Raw genomic sequence first — 15,917 nt, 5'->3', positions numbered from 1 at the left:
ACACCGCCCCAATAACAAGGGCACAGCAGGAACTGGAGGAAAACGGGTCCTGAGCATCACACCCTCATATGTGCTGTCCCAATAACAAGGGCATTAAAGTACCACGAGATCTGGGCATCACAGCTCCACAAACACTGTCCCAATAACAAGGGCATTAAAGGACCACGAGATCTGGGCATCACTACCTTACAAACACTGCCCCAATAACAAGGGCACAGCGAGAACTGGAGGAACACGGGCCCTGAGAATCACACCCTCATATGTACTGTCCCAATAGCACGGCAACTAAAGTGCCACGAGATCTGGGCATCACAGCCACACAACACTGCTCTTATAACAAGAGTAAACCGAGCACTAACGGGTCACGAACTCCGGGCATCATAACCTTGCAAACACTGCCCCAAAAACAAGGGCACTACACAGGAGAAACACCGCCCCTGAGGATGACACCCTCATATATACTGTCCCAATAACAAGGGCACTAAAGTACCACGAAGTCTGGACATCACAACCCCACAAACACTGTTCATATAAAAAGGGCACAGCTGGCACTGGAGGAAGACAAGTTATGGACATCACAACCCCACAAACACTTTCCAAATAACAAAGGCACAGAGGGCAATTGACGAATACAAGCTCTGGGCATCACAACCTCATAAACACTGCCCCAATAAAAAGGGCACAGCGGGCACAGGAGGAACAAGGGCCTGGGCATCACAGTTTTACATACAGCTCACTGCGCCAATAACAAGGGCAGAGCGGGCGGGCACTGTAGGAACAACAACCCAGGACATCACAACCTCACAAATACCGCTCTATTAACAAGGGAATAGGGGGCCCTGAATATATACTGCCCCTGTGCATTACAACCGTAGAGAGGTGGCGCCTGTATTAATGCTAGAGCGGGCACACGAAAAAGAATGACTTTGTGCATCGCAACCTAAAACCCCTGCCCCAATAATAAGGGTAGAGCGGGCAGGGTAGGAACACGGGACCCACATCGACACCTTACAAGCACTGTCCCAGTAACGAGGACGTGGCAGGCACACAATGCCCAGGCACATGTTGCCAAGGAATCACTGCCCAGCGAACGGAGACGTGGGTATCCCCACCTCAGAAAGATTGTCCCCGTGACAGGGACGTGGCAGGCAGGCACAGAACGGCCAGGGCACCGGGCTCATGGCAGAGGAAATCTGAGTCCTGGTCGGGCATCACCACCTCACAAGCACTGCCCCAATGCAAGCACAGACCGTGCTCTTGCCGTGGATATCACCACCGCACAGGCACTGCCCTGGTGACAAGCAGAGGGCAGAGCCGCCTCCCAAACCCTTCCCCAGTAAGAAAGACAGGGCGGGCCCGGAATGCACGGGAGGCCCTGGGCCCCACACCCTTCCCCGTCCCCAGAGGCAGGGCTGGCTCTCCGTGCGTACTTACCCGTGCGAACCTGGATGAGTAGGGGTCCTCGAAGAGCGCCCAGATGCGCGGCTGCCAGCGGCGCCACACGCCCCCGGGCTTGCCGTCGGGAGAGTCGCTCATGGCCAGGCGCTTGGTCATCTCCAGGTCCTCGTCGCCCATGTCGGCCGAGTCCCCGGTGCAGTCGGCGTCACCGTCGTCGCAGCACGTTTCCGGGGGGCCCCCGCCGAAGCTGTCGAGGGCCTCCTCGGCGTCGCGGTGCTGGCGGTAGGTCATCCAGCAGCAGGGCTCCACGTCCGTCTCGTCAATGCCCCAGAAGGCCAGCTCCTCCTCGTAGAGCGGCCCGCACACGTCGGCCGGGCAGTGCAGCTTGCCCGTGCGGTAGTAGTTGAGGATGTGCGCGAAGACGCCCGGGTGGCGGTCGAAGAAGAACTCGCCCATGCGTGGGTCATAGTCGAAGTGTCCGTGGGCGTCGGGCTCGGCCAGCCACGCCAGCCTCGTGCCGGGCAAGGTGCGCAGAGTGCTGCGGTAAGTCTGGTGCCGGGTGCCCCCCACATTGATGGTGATGCGCTCGCTCTCCTCGCCCTGGCCCATGGCGCCCTCCCCTAGGCATGGTGCGGGGGAGCCGGGGCGGGCATCGGAGCATCTGGGCCCCGCGCCGAGCTCATCCCGGGGGTAGCCTCGGCATCCAGATGCGCCGGGGTATGGACGGATGGGGCTGTAGGGATCCGTGGGGACGCGCAGTGCCTCCTGCCCCCGGGCTCGCTCGCACAGGGAGGCCCGGGAGGTGGCGCTGTCCGCTCTCGGGGTGCTGAGCGCCGATTGCACCGTGGCCGGGGTGCCGAGCACGACGCTGTCACAGAGCAGCTGTCCCTGGGAGGCTCCTATATTGTCCCCTTGTGGGGCTGCCTGGGCAGCATGGGGGGCAGTGTTCACCTGGGCCGCGGCTCGCAGGGGTGCGGAGATCTGAGGGCTGTTATTGACTTAACAGACCTCTTTCTGTCCTTTTCCAGAGATCTGCTTCTTGTTGGCGTAAGTCGATCGCCTCCTGCCTCCTATTGCCCGTAGATCCCGTTCTCCTTGTCCTAAGTAGATTTCCGCCTCCTTCTCTTTATCTTGATATCTTTTCCCCCTCGCAGATAATATCAGTGGGAGTGCGGACCTGGATCCGGAGATCCCCTGCTCCTTGGCCCCTTATCCGGAGTTCTTTTGCTCCTTGGCTTCAGTCGGTGGACGGTTCGTGTTACCAGGGCTGCCAGATTCGGAGCTCTGCTGCTCCTTGCCTTCTTTTGAGAAGGAATCCTCCTATCCGGAGATCTGCTTTCCGCTGGCGTTTGGGCAGTGGGGTGTATCCTGCTGTCTTGCCTTTGCTCTTGTTGTCAGCGGTGCCGAGTCCTCCTGTTATTCGTGCTGCTGTGGCCTGGTATTGGCCCCGCTGCCGCTGTCCGTGGTGCTGAGTCTAGCCTCATACACCTGTTCGTTCCCCCTCGCGCTGGATATAGCGGCTCTTCACCACCTCTCTCGCGCCCTGTGGAGCCGCTTCTACCTCCGTTCATCGGCAGATGCAGTCTGTGGAGCCGCCTCTCCCTCCGATCAGCCAGCGCGGATGTTGCGGGGTCCTCTTCCTCTCCCGTTGTCTGTCAGTGGTGATGTACCCGCGGGGTCTGCCTCTCCCCTCTCGTCAGTGGGGGTGCATTCTGCAGGATATGCCCGTCCCTCCTCTCTTCACTGAGGGTGAATCCTGCCGCCGCTGTCTGTCTGCTGTCATCAGTGGCTCTGCATCCTGCAGGCTCTGCCCCTCTTCCGTTGCAAGTGCTGGTGAAGCTTGCAGGGTCTGTCTGTCTGTCTCTCCCTCCCCTTATCACTGTTGGTTAATTTAGCAGGCGCTGCCTCTCCCTCTTCTCTTCAATGAGGGCCACTGGATCTCCAGATCCTGTCCTCCCGTCCAATGAACGGCGTAGGATCTGGGAGGCTCGGCTCCCCCTCCCATCGGCGGTGTAGGTTCACCCCTTTGATCTTTGCGGTGGATCTCCGTCCCTCCTTCACACTACAGTGGTCGCAGATGCGATCCGCGACTGTGCTCTTGCCACCTTCGCGGACCCTGCTCAGGGCTCGGGCGGAACAGGAGCCATCCGGCCTCGCCGAGGTGCTCGGGTCCTGCAGGTGATGCCTCAGACTCCGTCTCTCCCAATGACAGGTGCAGCGGCCGAGCCTGGAGGGCATTCAGCCAGAATTAGTCAAGGTGTGCCCCGGCAGCCACAGATGTCAGCCTCTGACCCCCACCGGCCTGGACTGGGGTAGGCGAGGAGCTGTGTCAGGCGACGACTCTCCTTGCTGGGAGAAGATTCCTCCCCCTGCAGCGTGTGTCCTTCACCCTCCGCAGGAAGACGTGCATCCACTACGCCGCTGCAACGGCTGCACCTCACCCTTCAGTGTTGGGCTCTGCTAGCCAAGCGATGCCAGGGTGACCCCCTGGACTGGCGCAGACCGAGGGCCCCACCGTGCCTGCCCAGTTGTCGGCCAGGCACACGGGGGTGACCTGTTCTCACGGTGCCCCCACTGCGCAGGCGCCGCATACACAGACTTTCTAGGCTAATAACCAACCAGACATTCAGGTCAAGACTCCAGCCCCTTCATCATGCAACCCAGGGAATGCAAATTAAAACCGCATATCTATGAATTGCTTAAACGTGCGCCTCTTGGTAAAATACCGTTATGTTGTACATCTCATGAGAACACGAAAATGGAGTCGCCCCATGTAGGGTTTTGATAAAAATCTTACCATTCATACACACGTAAGTTTCCATTCATACACACGTAAGTTCCTTCCTTCCTTCCTTCCTTCCTTCCTTCCTTCCTTCCTTCCTTCCTTCCTTCCTTCCTTCCTTCCTTCCTTCCTTCCTTCCTTCCTTCCTTCCTTCCTTCCTTCCTTCCTTCCTTCCTTCCTTTCCCTCAATTAGAAACATGGAATAAAGTTACATAAGAAAACTGACACCAACACTTAAAAAATCCTGAGTTATGAATTTTTAAAGTAAAAAAAAAAACTGAAATAGAGCCCAAAACACAAAGCCCCAGTGATAGTCTATTGAAGCTGTAGACTTGAAGCTAGGACCCATGATTTGATTCTGACTACGCTGGAGCCCTGGTAGGATGCAACAAATGACAAAGAAAGATAATTTGACTCTTTTAAGAAGAAAAATGTTGACATTCTTCTAAGTCCCAAACAACCTCCTGAGTACACTTCTGAGGCCCACTGGACCTCAGGGGAGGGCACTTATAGACGCTATATGATGTCAGAGGGAGGCCAACAGCAAAGTTCAGTTCAAGTCCCCTTGCCATGTTCATTTAGTCATATTAGGAAGAAGACGTCTTGAAGTTGATGTGTTCTAGTAGCCACACAGGAGGTCAGCTAACTGATCATTGGAGTCCACTTCTTTTTCCTGGGTACAAAGGGGAGCAAGTCCAATACTTCAGTACGTCAGTTATTCTCTTAGGTCACACACAGTATATCGAGTCCTCTTCTGTTCTTCCGCTGCTCCAGAAAATGTTCTGATGGGGTGCCTTTGGGTGCCATATTTATGCCTGAGCACTCCCCAACCAATGGGGTAAAACCTCCTGGGAAAGCCCTTCCCATTTTTCAGTAGCTCCTGTTTGATTTACTGCAAGCAGGCCCAAAATGCCATGTCAGGGCGTTATCAAGATGATAAAAGTCTTCAGCCACACTAAATGTGGCTCTGTGAGATGGAGGTGTGTAGGGGTGTGCACTATGATAGTCTCTAGTGTCTTTACACATCAAACTCTAAAATCCAGTTTAAAGCAGGTCTTACACCCACAACAAACAAGGTCAGTAGTCTTGTAGGACAAAGGCAGGTTCTTACAACACCCTAACACTGTATCCATATCAATTATCTTGGCAACCTTTTTTATTAATTTCAAGTACTCCAAAGTGTTACACATGGCTCACACAGACCTGGATGTGACACTGTGGTGTCAACAGGATATCCATACCCTCTACCGTGACAATTCTGCAGAGCTAAGAGGAGTCATCCCTGCCCATTCAGGTCAACCTATAGGTTGCTGTTTGGGGGAATTTCACACCTCATTCATACCTCATTCAAGGCTGAGTACAGATTGGGAATTGGCAGAGGGTAATACTAATTAGCCTTCTGAAAGCTCAGGCAGGTAAAATGTAACTTTCTGAAATTGATTTTTCCTCAATATTTATTAAAAACAACTTCACTATTGAAATGGATTATTAATTAGTGTTAGACCTGGCACTATTGGCGTGAGTCTCCCCTGCATTTATTGCCTAGACTACTGTGTTTTTGCTGTGTGCTGGACTCCGTTTTGCTGGTTAATATGCATACCAAGGTGGGGAATGCTATGAACAATCTGCTCTCTGACCTGGATCTTGTAATTGCTAACCGGCCAAGTTTGGATCAACACTCCCTTAATCCGACCTATGTGGGTAGAGGTCACCACACGACAGTCGATTTTATTTTCCTGTCTCCCGGATTGCTAGATATAGCTAAAGCTTTCCGGGTTATTGACAATTCACTGAGTGACCATTCTGCACTGAGGATGGATCTCTACCTAACTGAGTACAAGCCCCTAAGCACAGAAATAGCAAAATCTCTTGCCCAGAACGAGCTAGAGTTAGGAAAACAGAATGGTTATTCAATAAAATGGGGAAAAATTAACCCCAATGAAATCACAAAAAAACTTGTGGAGTTGGCCTACCCCAACATAATCAAATGCTTGGATCTTTTGGTAAATCATGAAGAAGTCCTAAATAATTTTAGACAAATCTTAGAAAAAATTAAGACACTACTCATGGCCAAACCATCGTCCAAGCATACCGCTAAGAAAGGGTGATTTAATCACAGTTGCACCACAGCCCTCTCCAAATTAAAACTCACCCTACACAATAAACCCAGAGACACGGGACAGATCCAACTCCTCAGGCGCAAATACATAGGGGAACGCAAGCTAAGAACCCAAGAACTAAAACAGAAGCTCTGGGAAGATTTGCATATGAGCGCCGTCTCCAAAAACAGTGAAGCCTTTTGGCGAACGGTAAGAACTCCCTATCTTAGCGGTAACAACAGTCCCAAGATTGAAGTGGCCAGAAATGAAGAAACATGGGTGGCCCACTTCACTAATATCTTTAAAAATAATTCAACTATAGATGGGCCTGTTAACACGCTCCCCAAAGTACAATATCCAATACCGCTGCTTTTTGACATACCCGACCTAATAGTGGCTTTGGAAATAAGTAAAACTGGGAAAGCCCCAGGCCCAGATGGGGTCCCAGTGGACTTATTTAAACACAACTTAGAACTCTGGACCCCCATTCTTACAAGAGTATGTACAGCCGCTGCTAATGAGGGAGTGTTAAGTTCTTGGACTAAGTCTATTATGGTCCCCATATTCAAAAAAGGGGACCGCCAGGATGTGAAATGCTATCGCCCCATCTCATTGCTGGACTCACTTGGCAAGGTCGTTGGGAGAGTAATCCTCGAACGACTCCAGCAGTGGGGTGAGGAGAGAGGCATTATCTCCGACCTCCAGTTTGGTTTTCGAGAGGGGTTCAGAACGGTAGAGCAGGCCCTCAACCTCAGTTTGATAATGGGTAAATACGTACAGGCAAAGGAGAATATGGTCTTTATGGTCTACGTAGACCGGTCCGCAGCTTTTGGTTGCGTTTCGCACTCAAAACTGTGGACGGTCCTAAGCCAAATGGGAGTGGATCCCCCCCTTTTAGACTTTCTGAGGGAGCTCTATTCAGGAGCCTCGGCCAGAGTGCGTTTTGGCCTGAACGGCGAGTTGACAGCACTGTTTAGAGTAGAGCGTGGAGTCAGGCAAGGGTGCGTCCTGGCCCCCTTCCTTTTTTCACTTTATACCAACGGCCTGGAAACGGGGATGCTGAGGGGGGCCCTGGACCTATCACGTATAAAACAGCGCCTGATTCCCGCTCTGCTTTATGCAGATGATGCTGCCATTCTAGCGCGTACACCGCGCGAACTTCAGAACTCGCTGAATAGATACACGACTTAAATGGGCGGTCTGGACCTACAAGTGAATGTCCAAAAAACGTTTGTCATGATATCAGGTACTAGGAAAAAAGGAGTAAAAGAGATCTATCTTGATAATCAAAAACTCGAGGTTACTGCCCAGTACCCATATCTTGGTATCATGATAGACGAAAGATTGACATGGAAGCCAGCCGTAGAGACAAGATGCCATCTATTCAAAAGATCCATAGCGGCTTTAATGAGCTTCTCCCAGCGGTTGGGGAGGAGGGCACCAGCGGAGTTATTGAAAATCTATAGTGCCAAGTGTCAGTCCATTGCTTTGTATGGAGTGGGAGTCTGGGGACACACGGACACCAGTGCCCTACAGGTAGCAGAAAACACCTTCCTAAGATTTCTTTTAGCTACTCCGAGAGGCACCTCAACCTATGCCTCTCACCTAGAACTAGGAATTCCTTACCTAGAGGGTTCGCTCAAGATTCAACCATTGATGCTGTGGCGGCGCATTTGGACGTCTGTCAAAAATGCGCTAACCCAGTCCATTGTAGCAGATACAATGGCTCTTGACCAGTCCTTAAAAGTAAAGTGGCTCTGCTACATCAGAAACATTTTTAAGGATCTTGGCCTTGAGAAATATTACCTCCAACCAGGGTCCATAGGTGACCTCCCGAAGAGAGTTTTAAAACAACATGGCCTCTGCCACTTAGAGACACTGAGATTGGCATCCGAGTCGTCAAAACCTTCGGTCATCCATGCGAACATGGTGCAAATGACGCACAGCATTCACCCGTATTTAACATTACAGGTGACAACATATGAGAGAATGGTGATGACAAGATTCAGATTGGATACTTTCTTTAGATTGGTCCCTTTCCCTTTGAACAATAGGCGGGATTTAACCCTTCCCTCATGTCCTTGTGACGGGAAATCTAACCAATCTAATTTACATATGATCATGTTTTGCAAATTCCATCATCCTCCATAGGAAAATCTGGCTACTTCCTATATTGAGGCGTTGGGGCCTCAGACAATGTCGGCCTGCTTTCCTTCGACTTCAAATGCTGGAATCTGAATATGTTTGTTACATCATTCTCAATTTTTTAAAATGTATTATGAAGCATAGGAAAAACCTGTAAAAAGCATCTCGAAATTTTACCTTGACGATAAGAAACGTCATGATATCTCTGTTTTAAATGTATATCGTTCTTGTATGAACTTCTTTGAATTTACTTTTTATCTTGTATTTTTATGTAAATATGTAAATTGTATCTTTTAATGTTTCTTTTATGGTTTTCCTTTGTGAAAAGCCGAATAAAGAAGTTTATATATATATATATATATATCATATCACTAGCTGATACAAATAATTTACTGCTAACAGCTAAATCTGGTTCACCAGCGGACTTATGCCCACCCAGCATCATGGATCTTCTCTCCCCAACATACGCCACTATAATAAAAAAAATTCTCAATGCTTCCATTCTTACCAGCCTTATCCCGAGTGCCTGGAAAGAGGCCTATGTTCGTCCCATCCTAAAAAAGCCATCAGTGGACCCCCAGGGGCTCAGCAATTACAGGCCAATATCCCTGTTACCCCTGCTTGAAAAAATGTGGGAATCTGTAATAAACTCACAACTCAGTCAGTAATTGGAATCTAATGACATGCTGGATCCTTCCCAGTCGGGCTTCCGTCCAGGCTTCAGCACAGAAACGGCCATTTTGGCTGTTACTGACTCGCTGAGACTCACCCTCGATGCCGGTGGATCTTCGATCTTGATCCTCCTAGATCTCTCCGCAGCATTCGATACGATATCTCATCAACGACTAGCAGAGAGATTGATCGAGTGCGGCATCGGGGGTATAGTCTTACAGGGGCTGAGGAATTTCTTAATGGACAGATGGCAAACCACCACACTAGGACCATTTGTCTCCCAAAATAAATTTGTATTGGACAAAGGGGTGCCTCAGGGCTCCTGTTTAAGTCCCACCCTCTTTAATATATACCTGGCCCCCCTGGCCAAGATAGTCCAACCTTTCGGCTTCGAGATAGTCTCGTACGCGATGACATACAGCTGCTGTTTCCAATAGGCCAAAATACTAATGATGAGAAACTACGTTTTTCTGGTGGAATGTTAGCGATTGCTGACTGGATGAGGGAACAATGTCTTCAGCTCAATCCAGGAAAAATTGAGCTTATGAGCTTAGGCAAAGATGCCCATTTTTGGACATCCGAGTGGTGGCCTCCCCAGTTGGGTGAAGCCCCAACTCCGTCCTCCTCAGTGAAAAGTTTAGGAATTCAGCTTGACTCAATGCTTACCATGAAAGATAATGTTAAGAACATCGCAGGGTCCTGTTATTACAGCCTGCGACTACTACGAAGAATTATCCCTTACCTACCTCTTGAACACCGTATAACTGTAGTTCAGGCAATGGTTATTAGTTGGCTAGACTATGGAAACGCCATGTCGGCCGAAGGAGGCATTAGTAATCTGGCAAAACTTCAGGTAATACAGAACACCGCCGCACGAATGGTCCTAAATCGCCCTCCTGGATCCCCATCCCTCCCCTTGCTCAGACTACTGCACTGGCTTCCGGTGGTAAAAAACCCTTTCTTTAAGGTCTGTCGTCACTCTTTTAAAGCTCTTAAAGGGGGGGGGGACCACGTTACCTTCAAAATAAACTTTTTAAACATATGCATGAATGCAATTTAAGATCTAATGCATTAGCCCTCTTGAAGGTCCCACGTATCCGGTTAACTCGCACAGGTGGCAGAGCTTTCTCTTATGTTGCCCCTAAATACTGGAACTTGCTACCTGTGGCCCTGCGAAAATCCACTTCCTATATGTCTTTCAGTAAACAATTAAAAACATTTCTGTTTTAAGCTTTCTTTCTCACAGAACCTTTTTCTGCCCCCTTTTTGGAATTCCCTTGGTAAGCATGAGATGCCCCCGGGTGAGTCATGCACTATACAAGAAATCATAACATAACATAACACATAACTTCTGGGAATCAAGAGGATACTTTGCCAAAGAGAAAAGCTGGAGAAGCTGAGGAGGAATACTGGCCCTGTGCTTTTTTGCTGTTTGGGGTTGGCCTGCTTGAGGAAAAGATCTCCAAGGGCTTAATATTGAGCATGCCTCCTGTTCTGAAGTCTCAGGCAAACAAAGACTTCCTTTCTCGACCTTCCACCTGATGCCACAGCTGGCCCGCTCCCAGACGCACCAGTCAGCCCACCAACTCCACATGGAAGACACTAACTCAGCAATGAAAATGCATCCACTCAGGAGCCCCCACCGACCCCTGCCCCCCTCACATCTACCACTGCCATCGCACACGAACTACAACACACCCTCAACACCATCCTCAAAACAGACACCTTCCCAGACAACTGGAAACACGCAGAAGTCAGGCCCCTGCTCAAGAAGCCGACAGCTGACTCCACCGACCTCAAGAACTACTGGCCCATCTCGTTCCACCCCTTCGCGGCCAAACTCACAGAAAAAACAGGCAACGGGGAACTGACACAATTCTTCAAAAACAATGGCTATCCTCGACCCATCCTAATCCTGATTCTGAAGCAACAACAGCACAGAGACTGCCCTACTCGCCGCCACAGATGACATCTGCACCCTCCTGGACCAGGGCCACTCCGCAGCCCTCATCCTACTCAACCTATCAGCAGCCTTCAGCACTTTCTCCCATCCCACACTAATCGTCAGAAGACACCACTCCGGCATACAAGGACCAGCCCTAGACTGGATCCAATCAGTTCAGTTCAGTTCAACTTTATTTGGATACAATAGTAGCCATAAAAGCACAGAATATGAATACATCACAATGATTGAAAAGATAAAAATTCCATGTACATATATCCAAAATAGCTAGTGCACGAATATAAATACGTCACAATAATTAAAAAAGGTAAAATTCAATGTACATATATCCTAAGTGGCTAGTGCAAGAACGATCATCATATTGATATATGCAACTAATTGATTAAAACAGTTTACAGATTGCGTAAATATCAAGAAACCATCATAGACCTACGCGCCCTTATTGCAGATTTAAGAAAAGTGCCAGTGCGGAAAATCAATTCAACATTGTCTAAGTCTAGCATGCGTCGATATGCTGCCTCCAGGGTAATTGGTCTTCGCTTATTAAAATATGGGTAAAGCAACTGTTTAGAATATTTAAGATAGAATTTACAGAAAAATATAAAATGTATAGTGGTTTGCCTGCTCCTATCATCACAAGGGCACAACATTTGATTACAATTTTTGCTATAGCACAGTGGGAAACAGTACAAATCGGATTGTGCCTGCTCTTAGATGTAACAAGATGCTCCTTTCCCAGCGGCTCATTGGTAGAGTCAAGTACATGCGAAGCGGGTAATGATGCTGTTCTATGGCCATATAGTTTTGCACAAAAGTTTCCTGGACACCACCACCAGCCGCTCGTTGTTGTATAGTGAATACAGAGCGTTCCGAAGTTCTTTTTTGGGACGGATTCAGCTGATATGGGATCCAGGAAAATACTTTCTTTGTTTATACTACGCAAACTGACAAGGACACCGCTTAGCCATGGGTTTCTAGGCCTTTGTCACACTGTAGACAATCCTTAATAATCTGTTGTGTCATAAGTGCCGCTTCATTTTTCCACACTGATACCCACATAAGTGCTGGCCGTGCTCAAATAAAATCAATTATAAAATTAATATTGAGCTCCTTGTGACATATGTATTGAGGGGTTGAGATTGGGGTGCTGAGCAATTTCCTGCAGAACCAATTCTCTTCTTGCTGGATTGCTGAGCAATTAACAGATCCCCAAATCTCTGCACCACATGTTGCCACCGGGGCGCATTGTAGTTTGTATATTTTCTGTACTGCTAAAAGAGCACCCGTGGTCTTAGAGCGGGGTAAGCTTAAAATTGAGTTGGTGGCCTTTGAGAACTTGCTCCTGGCATGAGCTAAGTGCTCACTCCAGGAGCCGTTCGCAGCAAAGGCCAACCCTAAGTAAACAAATGATTTCACTGAGGTCAGTTTTTGACCATCTATTGTAATTGTTCCTATTTCGCGCTTCCCAGAGCCACTGCTCATAAGAAAAGATTTTTTAAAATTTACCTGAAGATCTAGCTCTTTCATATAATTATTAAAATTTTGGACAAGAAGACGCAAAGAGTTTGGGGTACGGCCTATGACAACCGCATCGTCTGCGTAGAGAAGTACTGGGATGGGTTCTTTATTAACATATGATACATCTTTAGTAGCCATTTTCAGAAAAGTATTCAGCCCATTGATATATATGATAAAAAGCAGGGGTGCCAACACGCATCCTTGTTTGACACCCCTGCCAATGTCAATGGTCCCCGAAACCTCTCCTCCCATCCTATCCTCACTTGAGCCTGGAGGTCTCTGTATAAGTATGCTAGGAAATTAACCAATGTTTCATCCAGCCCACCTGCCAAAAGGATTGCCCACAGCTTTGACCTATTAACTAGATCAAAAGCTGTGGACAAATCCATAAAGGCCATATAGATGGGGGTCCTCCTTGCAATGGTATATTTTCCCACAGTTAAGTATAGATTAAGGCATTGTTCGACGGTTCCCACCTTTCCCCTGAACCCCAGCTGGCATGGGTCCAAAATAGCATTTTCTTCTGTCCATCCCACAATTTTATTGTATAAAACTCTTCTTAAAATTTTAAGGGTGTTATCTATAAAGGAGATGGGTCTATAGTTGCACGGAAGGGATCTGTCTCCCTTCTTAAAAATCGGGACTATAATGCTTCTTGCCCAGGTCTCGGGTATTTTAGTCAAAGTTAAATTATTAAAAACATTCAAAAGTAGAGGGGCCCAATAAGCCGGGTTCCACTTAATTAAATCGATGGGGAGACCATCTGGGCCCGGCACCTTATTAGCTAAACTCTGGTTAATAGCTTCCATTACTTCTAAAATACTTATATCTTCCTGGGGTAAAAGTTGCCTCGCATGGGGGTGGGGGGTATTGATACCCGAGAAATATTCCACCCATACCTCGCTGGCTATATTACAGCTAATGGGTGTCGCGGACTGGCCCATAGAACGGACGTCCCTAACTGCTGCCCAAAAAATGTTGCCCTTATTCTGGCTAGCAGCCTCAGACAGTTTATCCCAACGCTGGATCAGGAGGTCCTTCTTCCTGTCGTTAATTACCTTTGTATAATTTTTTCTGGCCAGCTTGACTTCTGTTGTGCACCTCAGGGTGGCTGAAAGGACCCTACGGTAATTCCTGTTTGCTTGTGAGCAATCCTGGTTGAACCATCTGGGGTTAGGTGCTACTTCTGGACAGGGTTTGGAAAGGAGGATTTTGACTGTCTGACAGATCTTCCCAAAATCCCCAATTATCTGTCCCGGTGGTCTGTCTAGTGAGAGGCAGGACTCAATAAGGGACATATTGGGCCAGATGCATCATGCAAAGAAATAGCGATTCCTTAATTGCGATTATTAAGGAATCGCAAATAAGGACTCGCTATTGGCTATGCATGATGTGGAATGCAATAAAACAAGGAATCGCTAAAAATCGCTAAATAGGGGGAGGAGCTTCGCGGGCAACCAAGATGGCCGCGTAAGCTCGGAGCTCCGCGGACCTTCCGATCCTCCGCAACTATCCTGCCCGTAATCCTGATCCACGAGGGTGGATACTCGTTGCTGAGGGCCCCCTGAGGCGAGCACCGTTTTCAGAATTCAAATCGGTGTCTCCTACGCGGAGCTACGTCGAGTGGGACTCCGTGCCAGCTCGGTGCCATTGTCTCTGCGGACTCCGCTGCTACGCCTTGCCGATCTGCGGAGTGCCAGCCTGCTTTCGTCAACGGAGAAGTGTACTGGACAGCGGTGCTATTTGGACGGAGGGGCACACTTGGATCGGTTTCCCATTGCTGTCCCGGAGATCACTTCGGGTCTCTGGGCTTAGACTTGCCTGGCATAGCCCTTTGTTCTCTGGGTCCTAACATGGCGGGCAAGGGGGACCTCGACAAGCCATCTAACAGAGGAGTGCGCAGTAAATCGCAACAACAGCAGCAGAATCGGATTGAGCGCTACACTCAGCCGAAAACACCGCCTGTTACTGGTCCCTCTGCCAAGGGCATTCCACACTCGGGCTCGCCGGACGGCTCTGAGCCCACTTTGACCGACATTTTGGGAGCCATTACAAGTTTCCGGGCGGACATGCAGCAACAACATGAAGTCCTCACGCACAAGGTGGATGGCATGGCCGTTGATCTGTCCCTCATCAGAGCCGATTTGGGCAAAACCAATGACAGGGTTAAGAATCTGGACATCAAGACGGCCAGTCTTACGGAAGACGTTTCGGATTTGCAAACGGAGGTCCGGAACCTGCAGAGGACAGCGGAGCACTTCGCGAGGCGGCTGGATGATTTCGAAAGCCGGGCCAGGCGGCAGAACGTCCGCATTGTCGGCGTACCGGAGGGTTCGGAGGAGGCGGCGACGGACCTCCTCGTTGAAGAATTGATCAGGACTCATCTGGCCCCGCCTGGCCTCAGCAACTTTTTCTCGGTGGAGCGTGCCCACCGGGTACCTGGTGGCCCGCCGAAGACTGGCGTGGCACCTAGACCCATCGTGGCCCGGCTGCTTAACTTCCGCGACAGGGATGCTGTCCTGCAGGCTTCCAGGCGACATGGACCACTTAAATTTCAAAACGCTGATGTCCATTTCTACCCAGATTTCACCAGGACGGTTCAGCGACAGCGCCAAAGCTATTCTGGGGTGAAGCGACGACTACGGGACCTAGGCCTCAAGTACTCTATGATGTTCCCTGCTAAGCTCCGGATCGAATACGAGGGCCGTGCCCTGTTCTTCGACTTCGCTGAGAACGTCAGTGACTGGCTGGACACTCTACCACCGCGCCGAGAAGCACAGGAGGACCATGAGGGTGGCGCTGCTGGCGGCTCGGACCTATGAGACTTGGTTCTGTAATGGGTGACTAATTGTTTCTCTTGCTTGCCTCAGTGGCTATCTAATGTTGCTTTTAGATGCCGTACTATCTTTCCTGTCAGTACATGGAGGGTGGCGGGAGGTGTTCGCGGAGATTCCTTACTCCTCTGGGTGTCTTTTTGTAGAGTAGTTATGGGGCGACAGGCACACTGCTGGTTAGGGGGGCTTTTTAGTCACATGCAGGGGTGCAGGGTGGGGGGTGCAATTTTGCGAGTTTTGTTGATTGTTTGTTCTATCTCTTTTTCTTCCTTGAGGCAATGGACTGTGTGTTTTACTGTACAATGGACGTTTGGGTTGGATGGAGTCGGGTGGGGCGGGTGGTTCGGGGATGGGGGGTAGGAAATTAAAAGTGCTTAGCTGGAATGTCAATGGATTAGGTGATCGGGTGAAGAGAGGGGTGGTGCTCCAGTTGATAAAAAGGAACATGCCTGATATTGTGTTACTGCAGGAAACGCACTTAGTGGGTAACTCTTGTAGGGCCCTGA

The 15,917-nt window shown here is 49.5% G+C and overlaps 1 protein-coding gene across 2 annotated transcripts in view; it reads right to left on the bottom strand.

The window, feature by feature from the left end:
* The window catches only part of KCNC1 (potassium voltage-gated channel subfamily C member 1), a 332,323-nt gene extending 328,373 nt beyond the window's left edge, over positions 1-3,950 (bottom strand). For both annotated transcript variants that reach the window (XR_015308415.1, XM_086956057.1), the window contains exon 1: positions 1,435-3,950. Coding sequence is in view for 1 of the 2 variants with exons in the window: in XM_086956057.1 (XP_086812183.1) it covers positions 1,435-2,007 (573 nt within the window). In the remaining variant the exon portion in view is untranslated. The remainder of the gene's footprint in view (positions 1-1,434) is intronic.
* Between the last annotated feature and the right edge of the window lie 11,967 nt (positions 3,951-15,917).

Source organism: Lissotriton vulgaris, chromosome 2_1, assembly GCF_964263255.1.
Source record: "Lissotriton vulgaris chromosome 2_1, aLisVul1.2, whole genome shotgun sequence".
Lineage (NCBI taxonomy): Eukaryota > Metazoa > Chordata > Amphibia > Caudata > Salamandridae > Lissotriton > Lissotriton vulgaris.
This window is presented reverse-complemented; position numbering and strand designations above follow the sequence as displayed.